A 19,687-nucleotide genomic window follows, 5' to 3' on the forward strand; every position below is an offset into this window, starting at 1 on the left:
GCCTCGACGTCTCCCCCCCCCCCCAGCCCCCGAAAGCAAAAAAGAAAAAAAAGGGGGGAAAGCCCCCTTCCAAAAGCTGCGTCCTCCTGCCTTTCCAAATTGCAAAAAGAGGCTGCAGCAAACACCCAACACCACCATTATTACCACCGCCGTCGTCGCCACCTCCTCCTCCTCCCTTTCTCCTTTTGGCAGCACCAGGACGTCCGGTGTGGTGGTGCTGCTGCTGCTGCTGCTGGGGGCAGCGCGCACGCGAGCTCGCCTTCGGCGCCTGCCGCTTTCTTCCGAGGTGCCTGGCCGGGCGGGCGAGCGAGCGAGCGCGGAGGCGACGAGAGCGCGGCTGCAGCCCAAGCCAGGAGCCACGATGAGCGCGCGAGGCGAAGGAGCCGGCCAGCCCTCGACTTCGGGAAGCGCCGCCGCCGCCGCTTCCCAGGAGCAACCTGCCACCTCGGAGCCCCCGAAGAGGGGTCGCGGCAGACCCAGGAAGCAACCCCAAGTTAGTAGCCTGGACGCGGAGAGCGCGCGCAAAGCCGGGTTGGCGGAGGAGCGGGGCTGGGGAGGACACACACACCGGGAGGGCACGTGCCGGGCGGCGAGGAAGCGGCGCGCGGTTGGAGATGCGACGGTGGTGGTGGTTGCTGCTGCTGTTATTGTTGTGGCGGCGGGTGCATTTGCTGACTGCGGGAAAGAGGATTGGGGGGGGGGGGGGAGTCCCTCTTGGCGAGGACAGAGGGACGTGTGTGTGTGTGTGCTGGATTGTCCGTCTGTCTGTCTCTCCAGGCGCGCGCGCGCGCTTGTTTCTTTTTAAAAGGCGAAAACTTCCCTCGGCCTTTCTCTATTGTGTGCCCGGGAGGGTTTATTTGGCTCTGGAGCGCAGAGCAGCTCGGATCCCACCAACCAGCGCTCCGAGCAGATTTTTAAACTGGAGGGGTGTGCAAGGGGAGCAGCAGGCAGGCTGGGCTCCCCGACTGCCTTTGCTACGTCTCAGTCTTTTGTGTGTGTGTGTGTGTGTATAGTTGGTCTCCCAGAGGGCACTGCCGTCCCCGGTCCTCCTTATCTTGGCTATGGGGGGGTTTAAAAAACGCGCCACACTCCTTCGGTGCATATGTACAAAAGGAGACCCTCCCTGATCGCCTGCATGTCTGCGTTATCGCATTCCACCCCACGCACCGGGAAACTCGGCTTGCTTTTTTTTTTTTTTTAAAGGAGGGGTGATTCTGGCTTGGGAGACCCCCCCCCCCAATCTCCTCGGGCACTTTCCTGCAGTCCACAATCGAGCTGGGTTTTGCTCGCCGAGCATGTAAGAAAGACGCCTGGCTCTCGCTGCCTCTTTGCACAAGGCATTGGGAACGCCAGAAATACTTTGTACTTCTCTAAGTAAACAGGCCAGTGGGGATACCGGGCTTTTTTCTCTACTACACACACGCACACAAGTCTGCGAATGCAACCAATTAAGCATTGCAGTTGTAGCTCTGCGGAGCCGGCATGGAGAAAACTGCATCCTGACCGGCGTTGCTGCTGCTGCTGCTGCTTGCAATGTTTTCGAGATCCTCGGAAATAGCGATCGGGCAATAGGGATACGCGAAGTGCATTTAAAACTTGACTTCCGCGGGCTTTTCTCTCCCCCCCCCCCTTTTCGTTTTTTAAAAAAGTTTACTTCATTCATTATCGTCAAACCACTTCCTTTCAGAGCAAATCCGATGATCAGCAAACCGATCTGAGCCCAGAAACGCCTCTGAAAGGGCGCCTCTTAGAACGAGGGTGGATGAGCACCCCCAAAGTCCTCACGCCCAGCCGCTCCTATGCCCACCCCCCCTTTCTCCAGCGAAATGCAATAAAATACCTTTCGGAAGGATTGCAAGCCTCCTCCCCTTGCGTTACCTTTGTTGAGTTATCACGACGTTCCTTCCCCTTCCCAGCTCACCCACCTACTACCCCAGCCTGTTTTTTTGTTTTCGCAAAAAGTGTGTGTGTGTGAGTGAGAGATTTGAGAATGGAATGTTTAGGGTTTCAGTGGATTTCACAGAAAGAGCCCCCCCCCCAATGTGTCTCCCCTCTCCCCCCCTCCCAGTCAGTGTTCAGCATTGTTTCTGTTGTGACTCTTTTGGAGAAGGATATTGTGTCACTTAAGTTTCCTTTCTAGCCCAAGAGTTTACCAATAGGGAGAATTCCAAGACTCCTTTAACAAACTGAATTTAATTAGTCTTACCGCATCCTGTAATCCAAGTGAAATGTTCAGTATTTGGAAGTGGATGTGGAGGAGATGGATATATATTTTCTTTTAGTCCATATGATTCACTGAATAAATATTTGGAATATCTGAAAACTGAAATCATATTCAGATGATGATTTTATTTACTATCAAACAGAGAAGCCATTGGGGAACAGAGTGAAAACAATCAGTGTTTTTGTATACCTTGGAGCCCAGGCTTACCAGGACAGTGCTCCACACAATATATAACGTTAAGCTATAGAACAAGACACAACTCTCTTTGTAACTTTCAGATATTTTTTTTAAAAAAACTATAATTTAGACAGACTTCAGTATTTTAAGTTCTTTCATATTGGAAATCTACATCGAAGTTAAACCTCTTATGTGATTGCAAATGTAAATCAAATGAGTAATTATAAATTGATTGTGAAAAGCCATGAATGGTTAGAATTGCAAACGTCATCCTTGATTATTAAGGTTGGGGAAGTTTATGTAAAGATTGGAGAGAGTTATCCAAAGTGTCAGAGCATACACACATTTTCATTAGTTTGTCATTCACTTCCAGTAGAGATGAACAAATGTTTTAGTAAAATGCACTCACGTTAATGTTTTTCTGCTCTTTTTATTTTATTTCACTATTGAAACTGATTCAGTAACTGACACTGTTCGTTTTGTGCATGTTAAGTGTCCTACCTTGTGTTTCAGATCTTTATTGAGATTCTTGCCACAATAGCATGTTTTCCTGTGTTTAGGAACCAATGGGAGAGCCATCTCCTAAAAGACCAAGAGGAAGACCTAAAGGAAGCAAAAACAAGAGTCCCTCTAAAGCAGCGCAAAAGGTGAGGTTTGCTCATATTACCACCCACCTATCAGTCAATGTCCAAAGGATTTCAGTTGTGGAACATTTAATCTGCAGAGTTTGTGCCATTTTAATAATATTTCATGAAGGGGTGTTGTAGGAGGAGCCCGTACATTCCGGGGCAGTTTTCCTTCCATTCTGAAATTAGCAATCCTTGGTTGCTACTTAATCATATTTAAGTTCTGCACTCCAGGGTGCTGCTGTAGAAGAAATAAAAATCGAGTGCTGAGAATTAAGTACATTTTGAATATCTTATCACTAAAAATGCTAATTCTGCAGGCTTCTATGTTATATCCAAACTGTCTGCTGCAGCTGAGTGTTTCATTAAACGTGTGGATGGGCATAAAACCAATGATGGCTTGATGAGAATCAGGATGTGTCTGAAAAAGTGTTAATTATCAGAAATTATTATAGGGCGTGTTCTAGGGCACTATGCTAACTTATGCCTTATGTTGTTTGTTGGATTCATTTTGGAGGCAAGTTTTTGAAAGAAAATAGAAACCATCATTACATTTTGAATATTGTCAGGAGATGGGAGACACCAACAGATTAGTTGTAATGAAGGGGTGAATCCTTTTTGTCCTCAGTTGGTTTTTGAAAAGACTTTCAGGTTCAATGGAAGTGAAAGAACTTTTTTATCTAACAAATGTACAAATATTGGGCTAATTTTTTTTTATATTTTTTTTTTACCAGAAGAATACTAGTAACATTAAGAAACAGTTGTATGGAGCTTTGAAAATAAACACTGGAGTCATGTTTCTGTAGACAAGTCACCCAGCAGTTAGCACCAGCACTCTTGATTTACAAGTACAGTGGTACTTTGGGTTACAGACGTTTCAGGTTACAGACGCTTCAGGTTACAGACTCTGCTAACCCAGAAATAGTACCTCGGGTTAAGAACTTTGCTTCAGGATGAGAACAGAAATTGTGCGTTAGCGGTGCGGCGGCAGCGGGAGGCCCCATTAGCTAAAGTGGTACCTCAGGTTAAGAACAGTTTCAGGTTAAGAACGGACCTCCAGAACGAATTAAGTTCTTAACCCAAAGTACCACTGTATATTGTTGAAAACAAAGTCTTACCAAACCTGGATGTCAACTGTGGTGTATGTTCTTTAGCTGTGTAATTGTTAGAAGCTATGTGGCAGAATGCCTTTTAGAATACTGTTGTGGGCTCCTCAGATTATAGATAATTTTTAGTATGGTGGTTTGTGCTTGTGGGAATCTGTCCTTTTATGTTTGATAGTTTTCAGGGTTATAAAATACCACAGCAAGTTATGATAAATTTTATTTTATTTAGGGACTGACTGTGGTCTTGTGTCTGTTTTATTTTAACTTTTGGATATCATTACAGAAAACCTTTCCCTTCTCTCTCTCTCTCTCTCTCTCTCTCTCTCTCTCTCTCTCTCTTAATTTGCTCTTCCCCTTTTCTCTCTTTAGCAGCTGAAGTTTAAAAAGGTATATTCAGCCAGCTAAGTGGTCTATTCCCTTTTGTTAAGGGTTTTGTCACCCTAGCTTCCCTGTAGCATTCTTAGTTGGCTGTTCCTCATGTAGTTTTTGAGCAGGGGTGGTTAACCTGCGGTCCTTCAGATGTTGTTAGACTCCAGCTCCCATCAGCACCAGCCAGCATAACCAGTGGCCAGGAATGATGGGAGTTGGAGTCCAATAACATCTGAAGGGCTGTAGTTTAGGTACCTGTGCTTTAGAGATATATATCCAAAAGACATATATATCTACAACTCAGAGTAAGTTCTATCATTTTAAACCTCTTAGGTTGCAATCATACACACACTTACTTGGGAGCGCAAGTCTCACTGAACACACTGGGCTTACTTCTAGGGATAGTCTTTATAATATGCAGTTAAAATTGCATTTACAGCAAGGGACATTTAAACATTTATAGAGCTTAAACAACAAATAAGCTTCCTACCAAAATTATTTTAATGCACATACTATTGATTTCAGTGGGACTTAAAAGGATCCTTAGGATTGCAAGCCTATGGAGAAATAATAATCAGCCTACATTTGTAGGAACATTTTGGAATATAAAGTGAATTTTAGGCAGAATTACAGACGGAACATCTTAGTAAATAAACATTTAGTAAACCTTTCATAGCAAAAATCATAGTAAAACCTGCATGCTGGTTGAACTCAAAACAAATGATCTGTGTCTGATATTTGTGTTTATGCAGTTTAAATGTTCACATATGAGTTGGTTTGTTATCTATTTTTAGAAAGTCAAAACATGGTAGGAATGCTTGCAAGGAAGTATATACTGTACAGTGGTACCTCAGGTTAAGTACTTAATTTGTTCCGGAGGTCCGTTTTTAACCTGAAACTGTTCTTAACCTGAAGCACCACTTTAGCTAATGGGGCCTCCTGCTGCCTCCGCGCCACCGAAGCACAATTTCTGTTCTCATCCTGAAGCAAAGTTCTTAACCTGAAGCACTATTTCTGGGTTGGCGGAGTCTGTAACCTGAAGCATATGTAACCTGAAGCGTATGTAACCTGAGGTACCACTGTATAACCAATCCTATTCTAGAGATCCGTGTGTGCATTTGGATGTACAAGCTGCCTCATTCATTCCAATGGAGGGAACAGACCCAATTTTATGGAAGATGGTTTACACAGGTGTACCTCCTGCATTGGAATGAATGAGGAAACTCCATATATGAACAGCATGGTTGCGTTGCAACTTCTACACTTGTAAGAATTCCCTGGTTTTGTGTCTAAGGTTAAGGTTTACAACTCCGTGTGATGCTAGCATGCCATGCCATGCTGATCCTTCAGAGCATTTGGAATTATTGCAAAATATCTGTTCTTTAAACAAAAGCAAAAAGCTTCAGTTTTGAGGATGTCAACTCTTGGAAATAATTTGTATCGTTGTGAGGCATGCTTGTTCATTTTTTAAAAAAAGCTTCCATATGGTTTTATTTCCATCTTTCAAAGCAGTGCTTGTTCACTGCTGAAGAGCATTTTACCCTTAAAGATGGTTCTATATGCAGTGAAAAGTGGCTGGAATTTCTGTTGAAGAATGGGTGGCCTCTTTTTCAAAGGGAGCTAATTGAAATGTATTATGCCTACAACATGCCAGATAAACGTGCAAGGCTAGAATTCACAGAGGAGACCTAAGAAGGCACTCATGATTAATTGATCAGGTGTTCTCTTGCAAACTCTTGCACATCATAATTAAAAATGTATTACACAACTGACAGGGAACTTTTTTAAAAAAAGAAATGCACATAAGGAGGTAGATTGCTTTGTTATATTTCAACAACAAATACCTTTAAATCTTTGTCCTGGAATGTTAATTGCTGTGTGCATTTAAAATTTCTTGGTGCATGGTGAGTTGTTGGTTAAAAAACAAACAAAACTTGCAAGGCTTGTGTCTGGACTTTGAAAACTGGCCTAAAGGCATTAAAAATCCCCAAATTGAGCTTGTTAGGAGATTAGCAGTGTGAAACTTGACAATGCATACAAAATCCTGCAGGAACATTTGGGCAGTGTGTTTCATGCCCACTGAACAAATCTCAAGAGTGTAGGCAAGTAATAGCAGTCGTGTAAAATCCATAACTAAATGAATTCATAATCTAATAAAATTTGTAATGTTTGAATCCATGCAGAAATTATGGTGAGAGATAACAAATCAAAAGATGAGAAGTGCATTCACTGTGTTCATATATATTTAGAGCTGTGCCCCTCCCCCCAAACAAATTCTGACGTTATTACTTGAAAACCTATTCTCTAAACATTTGGAAATGGGTAGCTTATGTTCTATAAAGGCACCCCGTAGACATATTTCTGAAAGGATATAAATATCACAGTTCCTGCTCTGCATGTAGGTTTTGTTGTTGTTCATGTTCTGGGCTTGAGCTTGATAAAAACACAGAGATAATTAACACCTACCTAAGAGGTTAGAGGTGATGCCAGATCAAGTTCATCCTAGTTTTAAAAGTATAAATGTATTTTGAAAATAAATGTTTTGTTAGGGTGAAATTAAATAATGAAAAGCAAGCTACTTTAAGAATAGGAATTCTTGTAACATTTGTATTGGGGCAAGACACATTTTGCGCTAGGAAAATGGGCTTGTGAGTCTTTAAAACAAGAAGCCAAGATTGTGCTTGAATATCCTTTAAATATGGTTATGTTTTCTATTCCTCAGTCAATTGCCTACAATCAGACTTGGACGATGAAGCATGATTCGCAAGTGTAAACCTTGTCTATATGTAGACTGCTGCTTATTTAAGTTTGGGTGAAAAGAGAAGTCAATCACTTCTCTTGCGGTCAAGATCACAAACACAGTGTGGCCGTTTTAACAGGGTTTTTATCTGTCACAGACCGATCATCTTTTTGTTTAAAAAGTGATTCCCTGGTCCAACGATGTAGCACATTGTAGAACTGGCTGTTGTTATGCTACCTTCACTTAATCATCTTCAAGTTATTCCTAGACCGTTGCCAGATTTGATCTTGATGATCTGGACTTCTTTTTAATGTAGTATATAAAACAGAAAATATTTGACAGATGACAGACCTAACCAATACTTCAGCTTTAGTTTTACCTTGCAATTGACTTTGCACCAAATGCTGTGACCACATTGGTAAGTGGACAATATGGTGGTTGAACAGATGGCTATAAATTGTGGTCCAGGTGAAGCAAGTCATGTGGTTTCTTTAGCATGTACAGTTTGTAACTGCATCCACATTGACTGTGCCACTGCAAAGCTATTTAAAGTCAACTGAGGTCTGGTGCAGCGAATGCTTGGTGAACTGGGTGTAAGGTAAAGCAGGCATTTGACTGCTTCAGCCGGTATGAATTCACTCCAGTTGCATTCTAAGCATGTCAGTTTGGCTCTGGTGACCGGCCTTTCGATGGGGCAGTTTTTGTAATGTTGCCCCTCCCTTTCCCCATAGAGGTTGGAGATTTGGTTGATGAGTAAGAGGCATATTTGACTTTTGTGGAGTGCATTATGATGTTGACACTGGAGTCCAGCAGTAAGCAGAAGACCAAGTTAGAGGCTGCAGGACCACTGGCTGAAGACTTGGACCAGGTCCCTAGCTTTGAGCCTGATACGGGTGAATAGGGGCTCCCTGAACTTGACAGGCAGGAGGCCACTGAAATGCATACTATAGCATCAGGACTTAATAGAAACACAGCCAAGACCCTCAGGTTGCACACAGGGTGGGAGACCATGTAGTGAAGGAAAAGCACCTGCCTTCAGCTATGCCTTTAAGAGTCTGCAGTTCCTATCAAATGTGTCCTTTTATAGAAGAACTGGAATGAAGGCAGTGGCTCAACATGTCTTATCCAGCCCTTGTTGCAGCAAGCTGATCATTTTGAGCTCTGCTTTGTTGTACCCCATTGATTCCTCTTTAGGAATATAGTCTGCTCAGCGCGATTCTGAAACGCAAAGTCTTCTGTCTTGGAACGGATTAGAAACAACACACACACATTTTCATGTCACAATCACATTGATTGTAGCACATCGGTTGTGGCAAAAGGACATCGTCAGTGGATCTAAAATAATTGGTGCATAAATGCATTTCATGCAGTGTAGATGTGAGCAAAGCAGTGTGCAAGATTATACCAAGTTTCTGGGAACTGCAGGTGGTGAGGGTGGTGTTGTGTTCAGCACCAGGCATCCTATAGACATCTGATTGCAGCATTCAGAATTCTCCAGGCCCCAGGAGCATTTTGCCCCTGGCTAATGGCCACTTAGGGACACAGGTGGCGCTGTGGGTTAAACCACAGAGCCTAGGACTTGCCGATCAGAAGGTCGGCGGTTCGAATTCCCGTGACGGGCTGAGCTCCCGTTGCTCGGTCCCTGCTCCTGCCAACCTGGCAGTTCGAAAGCACGTCAAAGTGCAAGTAGATAAATAGGTACTCCTCCGGTGGGAAGGTAAACGGCATTTCCGTGTGCTGCTCTGCTTCGCCAGAAGCGGCTTAGTCATGCTGGCCACATGACCTGGAAGCTGTACGCCGGCTCCCTCGGCCAGTAAAGCGAGATGAGCTCCGCAACCCCAGAGTCAGTCACGACTGGACCTAATGGTCAGGGGTCCCCTTTACCTTTACCTTATTGGCCACTTGCTGCCAAGTGAAGATGCCGGGGTGGCAGGATGGCACCTGCCGTCTCCACCATCTGGAGGTGCGTACCTGGGGATCCTTGGCTCTTGACTGCTTTCACACAGCAGCAACACACCCTGGATAATTCTATCTGTTATATTTTATCTGCACAATGAGAATGGATTGCAGGAACCAAAAAATCGTTTTGAAAAATAGAACTTTAGAGCTGTCTGGTCCCCAAATGGCAACAATCTGTTTTGGTGATTGTAACACCTAGCTTACCGTATATATCTCAGTTTCTAATACTGTCTGATTGACCACTGCAGGAACAGGGTGCTGGACTAGAAGGGCAATTGATCTGACCCATATATGTTCCTATGTTATTATAATCAACCATGTGTCCTAGTGCAAGTCAGCTGTGGCTGATGGCTTCTGTGATCATGTGACTTTGGGTGTTATTCCTGATTGTAATTGAATGATAGCAGGCATTTTCCTCAGGCTCACCTCAGAGGTTACTCAGGCTAGATCTTTTTCCAAATTATTTCATGAACTGCTTACAAAGATGTAAATCAGAGTCTGCTGTTTTGTTTCCAAAACAAAACAAAACACCTTTAAACCTTGTATCTAATAAGCATTATTTCCTTTTCTCCTGTTTATAGGAAAATGTATTAAACGTTGATTTAAATCATGCCTCATCATGTTTGGTCACATGCTGTGATGCAACACAACCAGAAGCAAGTCGCCTTAAACTTGATCAAGGTGTGAATAGAATTAGGCAGCAGATTGAATTGGTTAAGCAGATATAGATTGCCACAGATCATGGGCATAACTTGTGATGACTCAATGCACAGTAATGGTAGAACTTAGCAAGGGGACCATAACCTTATGATCGGGACTGTGGAACTTCAGTCCTGGGGGCAGAATGTGGTCCTTGAAGCCTCTTTTATCCAGCCCCCAGAGCTTTCCCCAGGCCACACTCCCTACTGATTCTGCTTTGCAGCATCCTTGAACTCTAATAATGCCTCTTGCTTATATAGATAAATAGGAGAGAAGGGTATGTGAGTTTATGTGGAAACTAGCCTAGTGAACGAAGAGGGGAAATTACATTTGTTTCTTTGCCCACATTTGCCCCTGAACCTGCCCATAATTGGCATGTGGTCTTGGAAAGCTGCCCAGGAGGGATTGTGTCCCTTTAGCTGATCCGGATAATGATAAATGGAGCAGTGGAGGAATCAGTTTGGATGCTGAGAGTGGCTTTGGGTATATGACTGAAGAAGCGTGGCTAGCCTAATGCTAGTAAATTTGCCAAATTGAACTGTTGGCACTTCTAGTAATATCTGGAGGAGGTTTTCTGTAGGCTGCAGGTATGGATTTAAGTTCCTCTTTAAAGGCTACAAGAATACAGAGGCAAACATAGTGGAACTCTTTGCTCAGACGTGCTATGGCTACCTGAACTTTCACGGAGAGGGCTCCATCTCTCTGTTTTCATGAGCTGCTACTATCAAGTTCAGTTGGAAGATGGATTCCAAATAAGATGTTGGCTGTGCAGCTGATTCTTGGCTATGCAGGACTCTCTTTGTGATTGGCTGATTGTTGGTCTTTGCAGAGAGACCTGCTCTGTACTTTGAAGCCCTGATAATCAGCTGATAGTTGGTGCTTCAAAGCACCTTGCCTCCAAATCCATTTCTGGCCCAGATTCAGCTTCACCTGATGTCCGTATATGATATTGGCTGTATGGCAGGTGGGCTTGGCCCAAGTGACGCCACAGGTTGGAGGTTCCCTCTCTGTTCTATAGTCAGTGACTGGCCTTTAGTCAGGGCTACTGCATTGCTTTCTAGGTGACCAGTAAGCTCTCTACACTCTGTTTGCCATTGGTCAGTTTTGAGTTAAGGAAATCCACTCCTTGTTACATAAGGCAGTTGTGCTTATTTTGGTTTATTTGGCTATAACTTTTGATAGAATCAAGATAACTCAGCACAGTTTGTTGCATTATAGTTTGCATTAAATTATCCTTCTAATGATATATACTTTTATGGTATTATTCTTAAAAAGACTGATGTGATGAGCCCTATAACCTCAGAAATACAACTTTTCCTAAAGGTTTCCACAATTTTGGCTATTAGTGTATCTAAGAAGGTTTAGCAGGATCTTTCCCCATAGAACATTTGAGCACAACAAAATCTGGAGCATTGAGGAAGACCTAGCTCCGTTAATGTTCCTAGTAGCTTCGTTTGTGTCATCCATTACAGAAGCATCCTCATATTACTGGTGTAAAGTTTTTGCCCCTCTAAGGAAAAGAAAAGTAACATGAGAACCCCCAAGACCCCTTGTAAGTCATGGCTGGTTTAAAATAACCCTCCTCATTATCTTTGAGGTATTGTCGTATTGTCTGTTCTGTCTGGAATTGCCCCACATTCTAGACACAACATGAATTGACACCAAAAAAGTACATAAAATAAACGTTGGCTGACTTATTTTTTCCTCTAGAATACAAATCTGTGGTGGGTTTTTTCTTTATCTCTTTCTTAAGTAAAATAAAATTATACATGAGGAATGTTGACTATACCACATTAAGTGACTGGACCTTCTGACCTCTTAACAGCTTTAATCTTTAAGAAATACTCCTTTCCAAATAAAATATTTTTTGACTCAAAGGTCATTTGGTCCAATGGCCTGCATTGCAGGAATTTTAATATTGTGTTTTAATGTTGTAACTGACCCTGGGACCTTAGGATGAAGGACAGGCAAATAATAATAATTATTTTGTTTTCAACACAATTTATAATTGGGAATGAGTCTTCCAGTATTTCTTCCTTCTTTCTTTCTTTCTTTCTTTCTTTCTTTCTTTCTTTCTTTCTCAATCCCAATAGTGTTTTACTTAGGATTAAGTCACACTTAGTTTAAGGTGGCTTAGCTTCAGTTAAACATGCATTTCTGGCCACAGTCATACCCATAATTACTTGGGAATAAATTGCATTTATATGGGACGTGGGTGGCGCTGTGGGTTAAACCACAGAGTCTAGGGCTTGCCGATCAGAAGGTCGGCGGTTCGAATCCCCTTGATGGGGTGAGCTCCCATTGCTTGGTCCCTGCTCCTGCCCACCTAGCAGTTCAAAAGCACGTCAAAGTGCAAGTAGATAAATAGGTACCACTCCGGTGGGAAGGTAAACGGCGTTTACGTGCGCTGCTCTGGTTCGTTAGAAGCGGCTTAGTCATGAAGCGAGATGAGCGTCGCAACCCCAGAGTCGGTCACGACTGGACCTAATGGTCAGGGATCCCTTTACCTAAATTGCATTTAACCCAGTGGAACTTACTTTCAAATCCACAGAATTCGGTCACATGCCTTTCAGAGTGGGGATATCATTACTTTCTGTTGGTTTATCACATCATTCCATATCAAAAAAGCAAGACCTCGAATGTTTCAGTGTTTTCTTCCTTTCTCTGAGAAATGTCTGGTGTGAAAAATACATCTTTGGGGATGCGTAAAAAGAGTGTTCCTCTGAAACAATATTCATTGGCAGGAAAGCACATAATCTCCGTTAGGACTATCTGAGCAGAAAAGAAGGAAGATCTAGTTCCTCATTGTGTATGTAATTGACTTTTAAATCATGTAACTACATGAAAATGAGCAAAGTATCACCTATTAAATGATTAGCTGGTGGTAAATATCCAAATATCTCTTTCAATCTCTGTATTTTTGGTTGGGGTGGGGGGTGGGGAATGCAGTGAACCATCACCCTTCTCAGAAAGTGCCATTGTATGTTCCGTCTGTTTTGTGATATGCCATTATGTGATTATCTTGACATTAGGTAATACAAGTGATCTGTGCTTTGGTAACTTCCGTTCAGATTACTACAATGCTCTCAAAGGCAATGAATGTACTGCAGGAAAGCTTTAGGAACAGAGTATCAGCCTGGGGTTTCTTGGACACTCATGCTTGCTTGCATTTCTGATTGTAATCTCTAACCCCTTTTTTCAAATGCAAAGTCGGGTTTTGCAGCTAATTGGGGACTTAGTCACAACTTATCCTTAATTAAGAGGGACATATTGTTTGTTTGTTTGTTTGTTTGTTTGCTTGTTTGCTTTCTTTCTTGCTTACTCTGAAACCCTTAGCTCTCCCAGGAATTTACCTATTTATTTATTTATGTATTTATTTACTGTATTTTTCGCTCTATAAGACGCACCAGACCATAAGACGCACCTAGTTTTTGGAGGAGGAAAATAAGAAAAAAAGTATTCTGAATCCCAGAAGCCAGAACAGCAAGAGGGATCACTTCACAGCAAAAGCAGCGATCCCTCTTGCTGTTCCTGGCTTCTGGGATAGCTGCGCAGCCTGCATTCGCTCCATAAGATGCACACACATTTCCCCTTACTTTTTAGGAGGGAAAAAGAGAATCTTATAGAGCAAAAAATATGGTAATTTGCATATCACCCTTCATCCACAGATCTCTAAAGCATCATACTGCACCACAAACAACAAATATGCTTACTTTTCATAAACAGATCTCCTTAAATACATCCAAGGGGCAGGCATGACTGTGTAAGAAACCCAAGCATGGGCAGCAATTAGTATTTTTTTTTTGGGGGGGTGTATGACCAATCATGCTGTGTGTGAATTGAGAGAAGCTCCTCACCATCTCTTAACAGTGGCGCTGAGGATGCTGGGGCTCATTGGCCAGCAGTAGCTGGCCATAAATGGATGTATCAGTCTACTTCGGGTCTACGTCACGTTGGCACATGTGCACTGATAGGTCTGCTCCATCCCATTTCCGCAATTCAAAAAGCAATGAAAAAAGTGCAGTTAACCAAGAAGAGAGTCAGAATATTTGAGAAGTCTGAAGGCCAGTAGATACTTAAGTTGCAATCTGGAAAATTTGCCCAGCAGGTCACTTCATATCAGAGTTTGCATTAATTTGTTCAAGCAGCCCTACTGAAGGAAAGGTGTTTCCCAACTTGTTTATTTATCAAGAGAATAATCAGCAATAGCTTGCAAGGAAATTCTGAGAGGAGTGTGTGTGTGAGATGTCAGGTTCAGTGTTTAGTGTGAATGAAGCACAAGCCATGATAACTATACATTGGAGGCATCTCCTGATACACTCCTCTACATATTATGTTGTATTTCTGCTGGAAACTGAGGGGTGTAATCATCAGAGTGTTTGCAAGATCATTCTTCTTTACGATGCATCTGCTTAAGACATTGGTTGCAAGCTACACATGTGCCTGTAGATGACTTTTCTGGCATTTGCAGACTCCTGATGACTTCCTTCCCCAGTGAAATAAAGCTTGAAAGAAGCCTTCTGTTGTAGCCCCTGAACGTTTTGGTGGGGAAGGGTGGCTTAGCTCTCCCCTCACCAGTTGTGACGCTTCCACAAACACCAACAGAAGCCGAATTGCCCTGTGGGAGGGGTGGAGGCAGTGTGCACCAGATTGTGGTGCATGTACATGGCTGGCGTACACAGATAGTGACCACCATAGTTCCTCTAGTTTGCAAATGTTCCCCTGAGTTCCAGGACACTGGTGACTCTTGGTTTAAGATGACCAAAGACAAATTTGCCAGACTAAAATGCTTTTAAGGGATTAGATGGGAAGTTCAAGTTCCCATAGAGGGATGGCTGCAGTATTTGTGACAATCTCCACTAGAATTTGGTTATAACCAAAACACAGATAAGTTCTCTTGCGTAGGCAGCCAGGGCTTCTTTAATGCGTTATCCCAAGAAAGTTTCACCTTACACTCACCACTTTAAAGATTAAAGAGGAAGTTGCCTTTTTAACAAGTTTGAAGTGATAATTTTGCCCTACAATAGTGTGAATTTTATATTTTCACACGTTTCTCCTTGATGATATGGTGGAGATATTTGGCTACATTTATTTGCTTTGAGGGTAGCAGGGACCAACGGCAGTATTTTCCCAGCTTTGCGTGGAATTCCCTTTACATGGCATAGTCATGTACAGAGATTTGCCAATAAGTAAACTGATACATTAAGATGATAGATTCCCGAAGGAAAAACGAAAACACATGCATACACTATTAATTACAGGGCATAGGCACTACTGGGATTAGATGGGATTTCTTAAAGCCTAAAATGGTGAGATGTATGATAAAGCCGTGTTAATCACAGCTGTAAAGGGAGTAAAAGGAAATTTCTAAATCTCCCAGTTCTGGAGGAAATCTTGAAAACGTAACTGCAGAATATCTCAGAAAGACTCAGAAGCCAAAAGAGAAACAAGATTAAATCCTATGGGTGGAATTCAACTTTGCACTAAGGCATTTGTTCCATCAGCGCAAGTATTTATACTTGCCATACAGAACAATTTCCCCTCTTACATGTTGTTCTGGGGGGTTTTCCTGACCCAGAGCAGACGTGGGGAGGGTATGCAGGGGGAGGAGGGGCAGGGGGAAATCCCATTGTGCTGGTTTCCACTGGCACAACTGCTAAATTGAGTGTGGCTTAATGTATTGTTTTACCTTAGAAAAATCTTAAGTACTTTTAAAAATCTTGCCAATTTTTTATTTATCGTTTTGATTTATTAACTCTGGATTGTATCAAATGAAGGCACCTTTTAGTTAGGGAACCTCTTAAAGCCCTGTTGGGGTGGGGAATGGCATTCCTTCCTGGAACACTTTCCAGTGGCAAAAGTGGCTAGAAGAAGACATGGAAATCTGACTTTTTCTTTTACATTAAGCCAGTTCTTACACACTCTTCTATCCTCTATCTAGACAGGCAAGAGGCATTATCAGATTTTTATCTAATTTTAATTTTATTTTGTTTATGCAGTTTATATACTGCTGAACTGCAGTTGTTGCTAAGTGGTGAGACATTCAGGGACACATTCCCGCTAGGAAAAAACACTTGGAAGCAGGGCCAGTGAGAGATGTGGTCTGTTGAGAAGGGTGTGTGCCTTGGAGAGTCACAACAGGCATATGGAGAGACATGGAAGGCTACATTTGGACCTCAGGCTTGAGGTTCCCCTGAACTATATCATGGTCAGCAGTAGAGCAATTGTTTTCAAAGGGTCTCCTGCAAGTTTGCTGGCTCCTGGGGGCCAATACACTGTGGGTCTCGCATTTTTTTAATGTTCAGAGGGTTCCCTGTGCGACATCCTGATGTTGCAGGGAATCACATGTGGGGGCCCTCAATCCTCTGGACAAGATGGTGCCTCTGGTCTCCTGTGAGTATGAGCTAGTCAGATTCAACCTTCTTTTTCAACATGGATGCAAGCTATTGAAAGTTGTAACCCAACTTTGCCCATTCTTTTCCTGATTGCTCATATTTAAGGAGGTGTACACTATCTTAAGCAGTAATGATTTTTAAAACCCTAAGCACCACATCTGAAAATAACACTTCTTCATCTATTTATTTCTCAGGTGTACTTAGTCAAGCCAATACTCCTCAGCCTTGTCTTGCTCACCGTCTCTCAGCCCTTTCCCTCATTATCTTCATAAGTGTAAGGGTACCCCTGACCATTAGGTCCAGTCGTGGCCAACTCTGGGGTTGCGGCGCTCATCTCGCTTTATTGGCCGAGGGAGCCGGCGTACAGCTTCCGGGTCATGTTGCCAGCATGACTAAGCCGCTTCTGGCAAACCAGAGCAGCGCACGGAAACGCCATTTACCTTCCCGCCGGAGCGGTACCTATTTATCTACTTGCACTTTGACGTGCTTTCAAACTGCTAGGTTTGCAGGAGCAGGGACCAAGCAATGGGAGCTCACCCCGTCACGGGGATTCGAACCGCCGACCTTCTGATCGGCAAGTCCTACCATTATCTTCATACTGGAAAGTTAATATTAGGTTTACAGGAATGTTGCATGCCCTATTATGTTAATGTAAGGAAAGTTATATACATATTACATGCTATGTATATACAGTGGTACCTTGGTTGTCGAATGTAATCCATTCTGGAAGACAGTTCGACTTCTGAAATGTTTGACAACCGAGGCTCAAAGGGCGGTCAGCAAAGTCAATGGAGAGAAAAAATTGACTTCTGAGGCACATTAGAAAATGGAAGCAATTATTTCCGGTTTTTCGGCGTTCGGATTCTGAACCTTTCAGCTTCCGAGGCGCTCGAAAACCAAGGTACCGCTGTATATAGTATTTTAACTCTAGCTGTATAAAACTTCAGCTACATAATTCTTGCACACACTCAGTTGGAAGAGGCAGGCAGTGATGTCGGTTAGGCTTGCGTATGAATAATCACACATAGGATAGGTGAGTGTTGTTAGCGAGTCATATTAATTTATAGCTGCTTTGCATGTAGTTAGGAAAATGGTTTATGCACATAACTGCCAAATGATCTGTGAAGGTGCAGGGGAGATAAAATGTCTGTTTACACGTAAGATGACACATTTTTAAATTAAAGAATTAATCAAAAAGAACTGCCACGCTTGCTTTTATTAACTTGGTCTCTGATGTCAATTAGAATGACTGCTCAGTCCAGATATATGTATCGAAATGGTGAGGTGGAAGATGGAAGACGTAATAATTTAATTAATAAGGATTCTGTGTTTTTGAGTGTCCACTCCAATTTCCCTGGGAAGTCAGCATTCAAGTCAGGGACAGATCCTGTGTTTCCTGACTCCCCAAGCCCCAGGCTTTTGTGTTAGCTGCCATTACTAACATTTTTAGTTTGTTTTGGCCTGCAAAACAAAGGCAAGTTCTTTAAAGAGATATGTCCAAAGGATAGTCTTTGTCAAGTATGTTGATTTGCTTTTCCATACATTCTTATCAATAGTCTAGACACAAGGAGAACACAGTGAATAGTCTATCATTTTTAAAGAAGCAGTTTCCTTCCTTAAACAAAGAGGTTCTCAGTCTGTTTTACGAAAGGATGGGAGCAGCATTTCTCTATAGGAGAGAGAGATAACAAAGTGATTTTTCTCTGTGCCTCTCATCTAATCAATAGATAAATAAAATGAATGCTGTTGTGGGAAGTATGCACTGACTATATATTAAAAAAAAACCAACCCACCAGAATTGCCTAACAATATCGTATAATACTTTTGAACTACAGCACGTATCTTGTGTGTTTTTTTAATAGAAAGCAGAAGCTACTGGAGAAAAACGACCAAGAGGCCGACCCAGGAAATGGGTAAGTATTACATTTTTAGTTTTTATAAAATTAAATTTTCCTCTTTTAAGAATTCAGCAAGGTAACTTTAAAAAGAAAGAAAGAAGGCAGCTATTTCGTTTAACGAACGGCTGCGGTCAGTTTGCCTCAATCCAGTGAACTAGACCCCATCATCCGAGGTTGGCATTGGCAGGCATGTTCCAGGGCCCGTGAATGGGTGGAGGGCACAGATTGCTAATGCCAGGCCTGAGATGGTTGGAGTTAGCACATCAGAAGTGGAGGGAGGGAGAGGTGGCACAGAAGGCGGCCGCACATGCTCCCTATAATTGCCTTGATGAGTGACCTCCCCCCACCCCCGGCGTGAGACAGGCTATATATGCTCATTATCCTTGTATGGTGTATATATATCCCCACCCCTTGTAATGGCTAGGGGCAAAAAGTCTGTGTCTGACAAGGTATCTGTACTACTCCTTCTCCCCACTGCCACCATCACTGCTCTTCCATGTCCTTGGAGCCTCCTGGCCAAACCCACTCCCCTCCACACTATGGCAATGGCAGTGAGTCATGGAAAGGGATGGGACCTGTGCAAGTTCTGCAGTGAAGGAGAGGAGCAGAGACCTATAGCAGCACTGGAGCCAGTGTGGTGTAGTGGTTAAAAGTGGTAGACTCGTAATCTGGGGAACCGGGTTCGTGTCTCCGCTCCTCCACATGCAGCTGCTGGGTGACCTTGGGCCAGTCACACTTCTCTGAAGTCTCTCAGCCCCACTCACCTCACAGAGTGTTTGTTGTGGGGGAGGAGGGGAGAGGAGATTGTTAGCCGCTTTGAGACTCCTTCAGGTAGTGATAAAGCGGGATATCAAATCCAAACTCTTCTTCTTCTTCTGGTGAGGAGCAGATTCTGGATTGGGGAACTTGGGGCTTCCAGAGGTTGCTGGACTCCAGCTCCTGTTGTCCTCAACCAGCATGGCCATTGGTCAATGAAGACGGTACTTGCAGTCCAACAAAAATCTGGAGGGCCACAGGTTCCCACCCTGATGTGCATTTATAGGGAGGCAGAGGGGCTCACTAGAGGCCTCTTGAATGGGACTCATGAAAACCTGCAGCACCCTTGCTGAGAGTTAAAGGCAGGTGAGGAGTTATCGCTGCTTCCTACCTTTAGACTCTGGGAGTTTGCTCAAAGACACATTTTACTACTGTTTGCTGGGAGGGGATATCTGTGTCTTATCAGCATGAATGAACCTCAGCTCTTCCCTTTTTCCCTTTTTTTAAAAGTGAGAGGTGGAGGGGAAACAGAACACTGAGGTAGTTTGTTGAGTAATTCAGTTACAAAGGTTAAAGAGTGGGGTTTATCTGGAGTCCAAACGTGATTAGGAAAGAGGATAACATTCAAACGCAGTGTATACAAAAAGCAGGTTAATAAACAAAACTCCTTTGTCTCTTTCATGAATGTCCCATAGTTTCTGGAAAAACACCCTGCTCCAATCGCAGGAAACCTATACC

At 43.0% G+C, this 19,687-nt stretch overlaps 1 protein-coding gene across 3 annotated transcripts in view; it reads left to right on the plus strand.

Annotated features, from left to right (window-relative positions):
* The first annotated feature begins 227 nt into the window (after nt 1-227).
* Nucleotides 228-19,687, plus strand: part of HMGA2 (high mobility group AT-hook 2) — a 132,568-nt gene continuing 113,108 nt past the window's right edge. For 2 of the 3 annotated variants that reach the window (XM_077934688.1, XM_028747339.2), the window contains exons 1-3: nt 228-493; nt 2,962-3,048; nt 18,158-18,208. In XM_077934688.1, coding sequence (XP_077790814.1) covers nt 362-493; nt 2,962-3,048; nt 18,158-18,208 — 270 coding nt within the window. In that variant the 5' untranslated portion in view covers nt 228-361. The remainder of the gene's footprint in view (nt 494-2,961; nt 3,049-18,157; nt 18,209-19,687) is intronic. The other variant, XM_028747340.2, reaches the window with a different exon arrangement.

The sequence above is a fragment of the Podarcis muralis genome, chromosome 10 (genome assembly GCF_964188315.1).
Source record: "Podarcis muralis chromosome 10, rPodMur119.hap1.1, whole genome shotgun sequence".
Classification (NCBI taxonomy): Eukaryota; Metazoa; Chordata; class Lepidosauria; order Squamata; family Lacertidae; genus Podarcis; species Podarcis muralis.